The following is a 12,053-nucleotide window of genomic DNA, read 5'->3' on the forward strand; positions in this document are numbered from 1 at the left end:
CACAGAGCAGGGGAGCCCCCACGTCAGCAAAATGAATGGAGCTGTGTGCGCCAAGGCCCAAATGTGGACAGGTGGAGGGTTGTCACCTCAGATGGGCGCTGCTGCTTGGCCTCCCAGGGGCTGGTGCTACCAGAGACCAGGGCTGCCCCGGTGTGATGGGGAGGGTGCCTGAAATCGATCCTCAGCCTCGGCTGCTTCTGAGCATCACCTGTCCAGCCTGTGCCCGCTGCTGTCCCAACCTGAGGACCCTGGGCTAACAGGTGCACTGTAAAGTGCCACTTAATGACGCACGTTCCCCACCACACCGGGAACCCCTCGGCCAAGGGTGCCCCCAGCCTTGTCCTGCTGCATGGTCCCAGGACATGCTCCAGCACCCCTCACTCGCTTCCTACTGTCTCAGGCCACCAGACAGGACAGAGCTTGAAAAACCAAAGTCCCTTTTCCCCCAAAATATTCTTTATTCTCGTATTATGTTTGTGTTTCCAGTTGTGAATAAAAAATGCTTAGAAAGTGGTTACAAAACAGCGTGAACTGGACACGAGGCGTGGACTCGCCTTCTCCACGTGTGACGACACGGGGCCTGGCGTCGGGGTCGGGCTGGCCTGCCTGGGCTCAGTCGGGCTTCTCACTCTCAGAATCTAGAAAACAAAACCGCCACAGCTCATTACAGGCCCAGCTCGGTCACACAAGGCCCTGGAAGGTGGAACAGCGTTGCCAGCACAGTCATATTCCGTGGGGAGCCGGTGGCCCGTGGTCCCCACACTGTGCAGGCAGACCCCAGGCAGCCTCTGCCATCGGGCCAGCTTCTGCACGGGCCACTGCCCAGGACCAGGCAGGGCCTCCCGGCACCTGCACGTTTGCAGCAGCTGCCCTGAGATGGCTCAGCTCTGCCCAGGGCCAGTGCTTAGATGAGGCACCAGATGGGGCCATGGGGTCTGCACTGGTTCTGAAAAGGGGGTCCCCTCCTTCCAAGAGCATGGGCATAAAGCCTGACTGCCTCTCAGCTGGCTGGGCCAGGAGGCACCACAAACCCCAGCGTGAGTGTGTACAGGGTGTGGGCAGGAGCACAGACCACTGAGCGCGATGCCATCGAGGGTGGGTCGGCAGCAGACAGGTACCAAGTGCCGCTAGGGCCCTCCCCAGACTCGAACCTGCTCCGACCTTCATGTCCTCTGTAAGCCCAATGCGGATCCAGGAGAAGGCACAAAGGAGCTCACCTAGCCCCAGGTCTGCTAGCCTGGCTTTGTGCAAGTCAGGCAACGTGGACAGGGGTCAGAGGCACCTTTTAGTTGCCCGTGAGATTCAAACCCTCCATGGGGAAGAGCCCACTGAATGTCTAAATGCAGTTCAAGTCCAGAGTGGCAGGAAGCTGAGCATACAGGCCCAGGGGCAGCAGAGCTGGGTCCTCAGGTCCCAGGCCACAGCTGGTGAGCACCATGTGCAGAAAATGTGGGGTCCCACCTAACACCCCACTTTCATCCCCAACCAGCTCAGCATCCACCTGTGGCTCCTGCTGGGGACATAGCACCCACCATTCAATCCATAGGCTCTTCACAGCCACCCCGGCCTCGTGGGCACAGTGTCCACAGTAGGGGAGGAGCTGAGTGTGTGAGGCTGTGCCCAGGACAGCCTGGGAGCCTGGCTGCTTCAGCTTTTACATGGGCAGAGAGTAAGGAAAAGATGTTGTTCCACACTGTTTTCAAGCAAAAATGTTTATTTTTCTCCTTCATATATACAATCTCTTGGGGATTGCGTGCCACTGACCATACATGTACGAGGCCAGAATCCCAAATCTCACCTCTGGTGCAGTGGGCAGATGGAGAGAGCAGGAGAGGGTGGCTCCCACCACCCTCAGGAACCAGGTGCATGGAATTCTCCCCCAAGGGACCAAGGGCACGTTACAGAGAACAGAAATCTCTTATTACATCATCGTGCCTTAGCAGAAGACTGCCTAATCACCCAGAAAACTCAATTCTAACTGAATTGATGGAATAATACACTTAAAATCATTTACCCGGTCCTCGTGAGGTCCCACAGTACAGCAGAACTATACAGTTCACAGCTAGGCAGCCGAAGGCAGCTGCCTTCTGAGGGGACACGGGAAACATCTTGGCCATGAGGAACAGGGACTGCAGCTCCCCCTGGGGCTGTGTAGTGCCCATCTGGGAGAAGTCCCACCAAAATCTCCAGGAGAGGGGTTCTCCCAGCCCAGGCAGGGCAACCTGCATGCACACAGGCCTCCGTAGAAATGGTGGAAAAGGGAGCACAGCTGGCAGGAGGGTCAGCAGAACCCGAGCTTAGGGCGCCATGCGGTCTCTGCAGGGTGGGTGGCCTGCCTGTGCCTCACAAGCTTTGGGTCAAGAGGGTGTGTCTGCTCATCTAGCACTTTCCGGCAGGTTCTGCACAGCCAAACACAGCTGCTCATGTTCCTTACTGAGAGACCTGCTGCCAGCAACATGCTGTCCCAAGAAGCACACATCCCTGGGTGGCTTGCTGGCAGCACCCAGAGCACTGCCGCTGGGGGCAGGGGGTGTCCGTCTATCTGCTATCAGGGACTGGAGCAGCCCAGGGAGACCTCACGTACAACAGAAATCTAAAGTCAGGCTTTAGCTTCAGATTTATAAACCATTCGTATCTGCAGTGTAAAATGGGCCATATATCAATGCACAAGCCAGTTATCAAAATGAAATACAGTTTTTTCAACAAGTGATTTTTTTTTTTTTTTAACATCTCTTTCTATCAGGCAACAGAAAAGCTGGAATTCAAGGCACTGGACTTCTGCAGGGTGATTACAATGTTCTAACCATCGATTCAAGTACAGGGTGCAAAGGAGGCACGTGTAGACCGTGGAAACCTAAGAGGGAGCAGGGTCTGCACAGTAAAGGAAGCAAGCGTTGCTGCCCACACGCCGGCCCCCTCGCCAGGCACCCGTGGGCAGGCGGGGCAGGACTCAGAGGCCAAGCCCCACCCAGGCTCCTCCCAACTGGTCAGCTCCACGCGTCCAGCCGCCGAGTGGTAAGAGAGAGCTACGTGATTCGCAGTCTAGGGCCAGGCGCGCTGACCACAGGTGGCCTCAAGAACACCGGCAGTGCAGGCACACCTGCTGCACCCGAGCCCAGCCGGGGGCTGGGGCTCTGGCTGCCCACCTGGGCCGCCCAGGGCCCCCAGGACCCTGGAGGGGGGAACAGGATTCCGTACCGGCCCAGAGGCCGGGCACAGGGTGGGGCTGGTAGGCCGGAAAGGGCAGTACCTGGCATGGGCAGGGCTGGGGTGGTTCCAGGAATGGCCGCGGTGGCTAGAGGGCTGGGCGCTGGGGTCAGACATGGTGTCCCCACTGCTGCTCGAGGGGCGTTCATCTACGAGACAAGAAGAGGAAGGCACATGTGGCTGCCAACAGCTGGCCTCCCCAGGGATCCCCACAGATGCTCTATCCTCAGCAGAGAAGTCTCAGGACTTGCCACGGGATGCCCCCTAATGGCTGATACCAGAGTGACAGCATGGGGCCAAGAAGCAGCCAGTGCCCTCCCTGTCTCCGCAAAGCTGCAGCCTGGCCACCCCATGGCCCAGCTGTCCATGGGCCAAAGTGCACCCCATGGGGCCTGACCCCTGTGGGCACAGTGAGGGACTGCACACCCCACCTCAGGACTTCCACGGAAGGACCAGAGACGAGAAGCCCGTGGCAGGGCAGGCCCTCCACTCTCCACACCCGAAAGGGAGAAGCAGCACAAGAATGGGAAAGTGAGTGGAGATGGTTGGTGAGCCCAACATGAGCGTGATACAGAAAACTGAGGCCACAGAGATTACAGACCAATAGCCTTCAACGCCTGAAGCACAGGCAGATCTAATAAAGCAACGGTAAAAAGAGCACAGCCAGGTGGAGTCAGCCCCAGAAATGCAAGGCTGTGCTCCCCGTGGATATCACTGCCCCTTTCCCCAATTACACTGCAAGGAACAACCCTGTGTGATGCTCTCCGCAGATGCAGGAAGAGCGGCGGAGAAGTTCCACACTCCTTCACAGAGAGGACGGCAGCCAAGGCTGGAGGACGCGTCCCCCATCTGTGAGGGCCTCTATGGAACCTGCACCTAAACCTACGTTGCTATGGAATATGCCAAATGCTCTTCCCCCATAGCCCACCCTGCTCCCAGTCCCCATGGTGTGGGAAGTCCCAGCCAAAGCAAGAAAAAGAAGAGAGCCATAGACTAGAAAAGGAAAAGAAAACCCATTCTCATTTGCAGAGGACAAGACTGCGCTTGGAGAAAACCCAAGACTATAAAACTGATTTCCAGAACAAGCAAATGTAGCAAGATGGCAGGACACAAGATACAGAGTTTATATACTAGCAATGTACAACTGGAAAATGAAGTTTAAGAACAATTTATATCCATATTCCAAAACGTCACTTACCTAGGGATACATTTAATAAAAGATGTGTAACACCTACAAAAGTTTGCTGAGAGAAAATTAAAAAGACACAGTGAAACAGATGCCATGTTCACAGGAGCACTTAGTATTGCTAATAGGTCAGACTTCACCCAGTTGAAGAACAGACTCAATACGATCCCAATCAAAATTTGTAGAAAGAGGCTTCCAGGGGCACCTGGGTGGCTCAGTCGTTCAGCGTCTGCCTTCGGCTCAGGTCACGATCCCGGGGTCCTGGGATCGAGCCCCGCATCGGGCTCCCTGCTCGGCGGGAAGCCTGCTTCTCCCTCTCCCACTCCCCCTGCTTGTGTTCCTGCTCTTGCTCTCTCTCTGTCAAATAAATAAAAAAAATCTTAAAGCTTCTAAAATGTATATGGAAATATTAAGGACCAATTTTTTTTCTAGATTTTATTTGTTTATTTGACAGCACGAGAGCAAGCACAAGCACGGGGAGCCGCAGAGGCAGAGGGAGAAGCAGGCTTCCCGCCGAGCAGGGAGCCCGATGCGGGGCTCCCTCCCAGGACCCTGGGATCGTGACCTGAGCCGAAGGCAGATGCTTAACTGACTGACCCACCCAGGTGCCTTGAAAAATTAAATTCTTGAAGAAGACTGATGTTGGAGGTTGTGCCCTCCTAGGTACTACATATAGTATAAAGCTGCAGTACTTAAGGGGGTGTGGTACTGTCATTAGGATGAAAAATAGCTCAGTGTGACAAAAACGTGAGTTCAGAAGTGGACTCAAAAATGACCACCTGACCAATGTCTGTGCGATTCAGTGTGGAAAGGAAGGTGCTTTAACAACCAGATCTCCATACAGGGGGAAAAAAGACCCCCACATCAAACCATACGGGTAATTTGAAGTGGCTTGCAGGCCTCAAGGCAGCAGCTAAAACAATGAAACTTCTAGAAAAAAAAAAAAAACCCACAGGAACATAATAGACTATCTGGATTTGACAGAGGCAAAGATCCCTAATATAGAACAAAAAAATTAAGTGATGGGATAAACTGGACCTCAACAATATTAAAACATCTGCCATTTCACATTCACCATTAAAAAAATGAAAGGCAAGCCACAGACTGATAGAATGTATCCATGATGTGTAAATGTGTGAAAGAATACATAATGAATTCCCACAAATCCATAATCAAGAGATAATTCAACTTTTAAAAGGTAAAGAACCCTGACCACTCTCTTTATAAAAGATGGCCAGTAAGAATGTGAAAAGGTGCTCAAAGACCAATGAAAACGATATAAGACCAATTTCTAGGCCTCGGTTTTACAGGCAAATTTTCAAGCAAAACATCCCATACAACTTAAAAAGGTAAAAGACAAGTCACTATAAAGGAACACTGGGTGAAACAAACTGTAAAATACTATATGAAAGAAAGACAAGGGGTGCCTGGGTGGCTCAGTTGCTGAGCGTCTGCCTTCGGCTCAAGTCATGGTCCCAGGGTCCTGGGATCGAGCCCCGCGTCGGGCTCCCTGCTCCGCGGGAAGCCTGCTTCTCCCTCTCCCGCTCCCCCTGCTTGTGTTCCCTCTCTCGCTGGGTCTCTCTCCATCAAATAAACAAATCTTTAAAAAAAAAAAAGATTGAGAATTTTGGCAGAGAGCTGGGAACTTATAAAAAAGAATACAGCGGACTTCCGGGGAAGATGGTGGAGTAGGAGGATCCGCAGCTCCCCTCATCCCAGGACCCACCTAGATAACACCCACCTCAGGGTAAATAACCCAGGAAGTGACCTGAGGACTAGCCGAGCAGACTCTCCACAGCAAAATGCTGAGAAGAGAGCACATCAAAGCAGGAAGGGTGGAGACGCAGTTGGGATCCAACCAGACTCAGGACTGTGCAGGAGGGAGGGATGCCTCAGGCACAGAGAACCCGCATGAAAATGAGGGGGGCAGAATTACACCAGGTCTTACAATCAGCAGGGCGTAACACCCGAAACTTCAAAACTCAGCCAGCCCAGTTCTGGGAGAGCCTGGAGGGCGAGAGGAAACGGATCCTTGGCCTTAAAGAGGCAGCACAACAAATAGCCAGGCTGAGATAGCATAGAAGCAACGGTCTGAAAAATGCTGGGTTCTACGAGAACACTGACTGCTAATCTCAGAGCAAGTGCTGGAGGGCCAGGGACGTTTGGGAGACTTTGCCAAGAACAAAAGACCTCGTGGGTGCTACTTCCCTCCCTAGATACGTGGACACCTCTGGGAACCAGGGCAGCAGGAATAGTGTCCCCCTATACTGCTAACAGCATGCCCCAGCTGCTGGGCATGCCCACCTCCAACCTGGCCAGCTTCTGCACGAGTTTTGAGCACCTCTGATCCCCTCCTACAGCTGACCTGGACAAAACTTGCTAATCTGCACGCCCCGCCCCTGAGTTCTCCTACAGACCTGCCCCTCCAGTACACACCTGGCCAGAACCCATCCAAAGCAGCACCACAAGCTGGCAGTGTGCAAGCAGTGCTGACAGGGGCCGACATCACTCCAGAGTGACTCCTGCCCAGGGAGAGGGGACAATAACCACACACAGCAGTCCAGCTACGGCCCCAGTCCTGGACCCGGAGCAGACGTCTGGTCTGGCTGGACTTTAGCACCCTACTAACATCAATGGAGAGATCATCCACACAGAAAATCAACAAGGAATCAGTGGCTCTGAATGACAGACTGGACCAGATGGATCCAACAGATATATTCAGAACAACCCACCCCCAAACAGCAGCATACACATTCTTTTCAAGTGCACTCAGAGCATCCTCCAGAATAGACCATACATTAGGCCAGAAAACAAGTCTCAACAATTACAGAAGACTGAAGTCATGCCATGAATCTTTTTTGACTACAACAGTATGAAAGTAGACATCAACCAGAAGTAAAAAATTTGGAAAGAACACAAATATGTAGAGACTAAACAACATGCTACTAAACAATGAATTAATGGGTCAACCAAGAAATCAAAGAGGAAATAAAAAAGTACATGGAGACCAATGAAAATGAAAACACAACGGTCCAGATCACTGGGATGCAGCAAAAGCTGTTGGAAGAGGGAAGTTTAGAGCACTATAGGCCTACTGCAAGAAGCAAGAAAAATCTCAAACAACCTAACCTTCCACCTAAAGGAGCTAGAAAAAGAAGAACAAAACTCCAAACCACTAGAAGGAAGGAAATACTAAAGATTCGAGCAGAAATAAATGAAAACTAAAAAAACAATAGAACAGGTCGATAAAACCAGGAGCTTGTTCCTTTTTTTTTTTTTTTTCCTCATTAAACGTTTGTTTTAATGGGTCTCAAAATTCTGTGACAGATTTTTGGTCAAGTTGTTTCCATTAAAAAGTACTGATTTTAAAAACTAATAACCTAAAACTGCCACACACACACACACACAAAACATGGTCCACAAAACATTCTCCTTTCCTTCTGAAGGTTTTACGATGCACTGTCATCATTCACCAGTCTTTTACTATTAAACTTAAATGGCCAATTGACACAAACAGTTCTGAGACCGTTCTTCCACCACTGATTAAGACTGAGGTGGCAGGTATTGGGGATAATATTCATTTAGCCTTCTGAGCTTTCTGGGCAGACTTGGTGACCTTGCCAGCTCCAGCTGCCTTCTTGGCCACTGCTTTGATGACACCCACAGCAACCGTCTGTCTCATGTCACGAACAGCAAAACGGCCCAAAGGAGGAGAGTCAGAGAAGCTCTCAACACACATAGGCTTGCCAGGAACCATATCAACAATGGCAGCATCACCAGATTTCAAGAACTTGGGACCATCTTCCAGCTTTTTTCCAGATCGACGATCTATTTTCTCCTTCAGCTCAGCAAACTTGCAAGCAATGTGAGCCATGTGACGATCCAGCACAGGTGCCTATCCAGCACTGATTTGGCCTGGATGGTTCAGGATAACCACCTGAGCCGTGAAGCCAGCTGCTTCCATGGGTGGGTCATTTTTGCTGTCACCAGCCACATTGCCACGACGAACATCTTTGACAGATACGTTCTTGACATTGAAGCCCACGTTGTCCCCAGGAAGAGCCTCACTCAAAGCTTCATGGTGCATTTCAACAGACTTTACTTCAGTTGTAACATTGACTGGAGCAAAGGTGACCACCATCCTAGGTTTAAGAACACCAGTCTCGACTCGGCCCACAGGGACAGTACCAATACCACCAATTTTGTAGACGTCCTGGAGAGGCAGACGCAAGGGCTTGTCGGTTGGACGAGTTGGTGGCAGGATGCAATCCACAGCTTCAAGCAGTGTGGTTCCACTGGCATTGCCATCTTTACGGGTGACTTTCCATCCCTTGAACCAAGGCATGTTAGCACTTGGCTCCAGCATGTTGTCACCGTTCCAACCAGAAATTGGCACAAATGCTACTGTGTCGGGGTTGTAGCCAATTTTCTTAATGTAGGTGCCGACTTTCTGATTTCCTCATATCTCTTCTGGCTGTAGGGTGGCTCAGTGGAATCCATCTTGTTAACACCAACAATCAGTTGTTTTACACCCAGTGTGTGAGCCAGAAGGGCATGCTCACGGGTCTGCCCATTCTTGGAGATACCGGCTTCAAATTCACCAACACCAGCAGCAACAATCAGGACAGCACAGTCAGCCTGAGATGTGCCTGTAATCATGTTTTTGATAAAGTCTCTGTGTCCTGGGGCATCAATGATGGTCACGTAATACTTGCTGGTCTCGAATTTCCACAGGGAGATATCAATGGTGATACCACGTTCACGTTCAGCTTTCAGTTGATCCAAGACCCAGGCATACTTGAAGGAGCCCTTTCCCATCTCAGCAGCCTCCTTCTCAAATTTTTCGATAGTTCTTTTGTCGATCCCACCACATTTGTAGATCAGATGACCAGTAGTGGTAGACTTGCCCGAATCTACGTGTCCAATGACGACGATGTTGATGTGAGTCTTTTCCTTTCCCATTTTGGTTTAGGTTGAGCGGTGGTTTTCACGACACCTGTGTTCTGGAGGCAAACCCGTTGCGAAAAAGCCAGGAGCTTGTTCCTTGAAAAGATCAACACATCGACAAACCTTTCACCAGACTCATCGAGAGACAGAGAGAGAGAAGGAGGACTCAAAGTCAGAACTGAGAGAGAGGAGCAGTAACCACCAACACCACGGAAATACAAAAGATCAGAGAAGAGAGTATTATGCAAAATTACATGCCAACAAACTGGACAACCTAGAAGGGATGGATGAATTCCTAGAAAAATAAGTTAACCTCCCAAAACCGAATCAGGAAAAAATAGAAAATCTGAACAGACTGGTTACCAACAATGAAATCACATCAATAATCAAAACACTCCCAACAAATGAAAGTTCACAGGTGAATTTTACCAAACATTTAAAGAAGAGTTAATACCGATTCTTCTCAAACTATTCAAAAAAATAATAATAATAATAATAAAAGACGAAGGGAAACTTCCAAAGTCATTCTATGAAGCCAGCATTACCGTGATACCAAAACCAGGTAACGACACCACAACGAAAGAGAACTACAGGCCAATATCTCTTATTAGCATAGATGCAAAGATCCTCAGCACACCGAATCCAAGAATACATTAAAAAAAGTATTCACCACAATCAGATGGGATTTATTCCTGGGGTTGCAAGGGTGGTTCAGTATTTGGAAATCACGTGATACATCACATCAACAAGAGAACACATAAAAACCATATGATTATTTCAAAAGATACAGAAGAAGCATTTGACAAAATTCAACACCCGTTCATCAAAAAACTCTTGACAAAGTGGGTTTAGAGCTAACATACCTGGAGATGATAAAGGCCATATATGAAAAATCCACAGCAAACATCATGTTCAATGGGGATCCTGGGATCGAGTCCCACATCGGGCTCCCTGCTTGGTGGGGAGTCTGCTTCTCCCTCTGACCCTCTCCCCTCTCATGCTCTTTCTTTCTCTCTCTCTCTCTCAAATAAATAAATAAAATCTTTAAAAAAAAAAAAAATCAATGGGGAAAAACTGAAAGCTCTTCCCTGAGATCAGGAACAAGACAAGGATGTCCACCCTCACCACTTTTATTCCACATCATACTAGCCAGAGAAGTCAGAGAAGAAAAAGAAAAAGAAAGAAATACTCGAAGTACAGAAAGCAGGTGTGGATGGGGTGTGGAAAACAAATACAAAATTTTCAACTTAAAAATACAATAACTGGGGGCACCTGGGTGGCTCAGTTTGTTAAGCAGCAGACTTGATTTCAGCTCAGGTCGTGATCTCAGGGTTGTGAGATCAAGGCCCGTGTTGGGCTCCATGCTCAGCAGGGAGTCTGCTTGAGATTCTCTTTTCCCTCTCCTACCCCTTCCCCACCTCTCTCTCTCAAATATCTTTAAAAAAAAAAATACAATAACTGACATTAAAATCTCAATTGACAGGGTTAATAGCAGTACAGACAGAGTAATTTAGTGAACTAAAAGATCTGAAGGAAATAATCCAGAATAAAGTATCAAGAGAGAAAAGATGAGAAAACATGTAAGAGACCAAGGATAGAGTAAAGGACCTTAAATATGGACTGGAGTCTCAGGAGGAAAACAGGGGGAGGAGAGTAGGTCAGCAGTATGGGAAGATATGGCAGAAAAACATCCAAATTTGACCAAGAAATGAAACTGTAGAGTCAAGGAGCCCTATGAATTCTAAGTAGAATAAAAATGTATATTCTTAGGCATCTTATAATACATCTTCTGGAAACGAAACTAATAGAAGCCAGAAGAAAAAGAATTCTCTTCAAAGTAATAACACACTGGCAGGTCACTTAAAAGAAGAACAATGGGGGACAAATAACAAGAGAATGACAATGTTACAGTGCTTAAAGAAAACTGTTGCTAACCTAGAATTCTATACCCATTAAAACTATCCTTCAGGAGTGATAATGAGGGGCGCCTGGGTGGCTCAGTCGTTAAGCATCTGCCTTCGGCTCAGGTCGTGATCCCAGGGTCCTGGGATCAAGCCCCACATCGGGCTCCCTGCTCCGCGGGAAGCCTGCTTCTCCCTCTCCCGCTCCCCCTGCTTGTGTTTTTTTGTCTTGCTGTCCAAAAAAAAAAAAAAAAAAGTGACAATGAAATAGACATTTTTATGGGGTGCCTGGGTGATCACTTGGTTGAGTGTCCAACTCTTGGTTTCGGCTCAGGTCACAATCTCAGGGTTGTGTTCAGCAGGGAGTCTGCTTGAGATTCTGTCCCCCTCCCTCTGCCCCTCCCCCCACTCGCCTACAGGTGCTTGATCTCTCACATAAATGAATCTTTTTTAAAAGTTATTTTTAGACAAAAACTGAGAAATAAGTTACTGGTACACATATGCTGAAGGACATTCTGAAGACAAAAGCTCCTAGAGGGAAGATTAAAGGCAAGAAGAAATGAAAAAGCACAATTAATAAATATGCAGATACAGATGAATATTAAATGTATAAGAAAGATATTGTGAGGGTGCCTGGGTGGCTCAGTTGGTTAAGCGACTGCCTTTGGCTCAGGTCATGATCCTGGGGTCCCGGGATCGAGTCCCGCATCGGGCTCCCTGCTCAGCAGGGAGTCTGCTTCTCCCTCTGACCTTCCTCCATCTCATGCTCTCTCTCTACCATTCTCTCTCTCAATAAATAAATAAAAATCTTT

At 49.0% G+C, this 12,053-nt stretch overlaps 1 protein-coding gene across 13 annotated transcripts in view; it reads right to left on the reverse strand.

The window, feature by feature from the left end:
• Positions 1 to 449: 449 nt before the first annotated feature.
• The window catches only part of WNK2 (WNK lysine deficient protein kinase 2), a 133,286-nt gene continuing 121,682 nt past the window's right edge, over positions 450 to 12,053 (reverse strand). For 9 of the 13 annotated variants that reach the window (XM_027615274.2, XM_027615285.2, XM_027615286.2 and 6 more), the window contains one exon: positions 1,707 to 3,356. In XM_027615274.2, coding sequence (XP_027471075.2) covers positions 3,043 to 3,356 — 314 coding nt within the window. In that variant the 3' untranslated portion in view covers positions 1,707 to 3,042. Of the gene's footprint in view, positions 639 to 1,706; positions 3,357 to 12,053 lie in introns of those variants that run through there. The other 4 variants (XM_027615283.2, XM_027615281.2, XM_027615282.2 and 1 more) reach the window with 2 other exon arrangements.

This window comes from Zalophus californianus, chromosome 13, assembly GCF_009762305.2.
Source record: "Zalophus californianus isolate mZalCal1 chromosome 13, mZalCal1.pri.v2, whole genome shotgun sequence".
Taxonomy (NCBI): Eukaryota; Metazoa; Chordata; class Mammalia; order Carnivora; family Otariidae; genus Zalophus; species Zalophus californianus.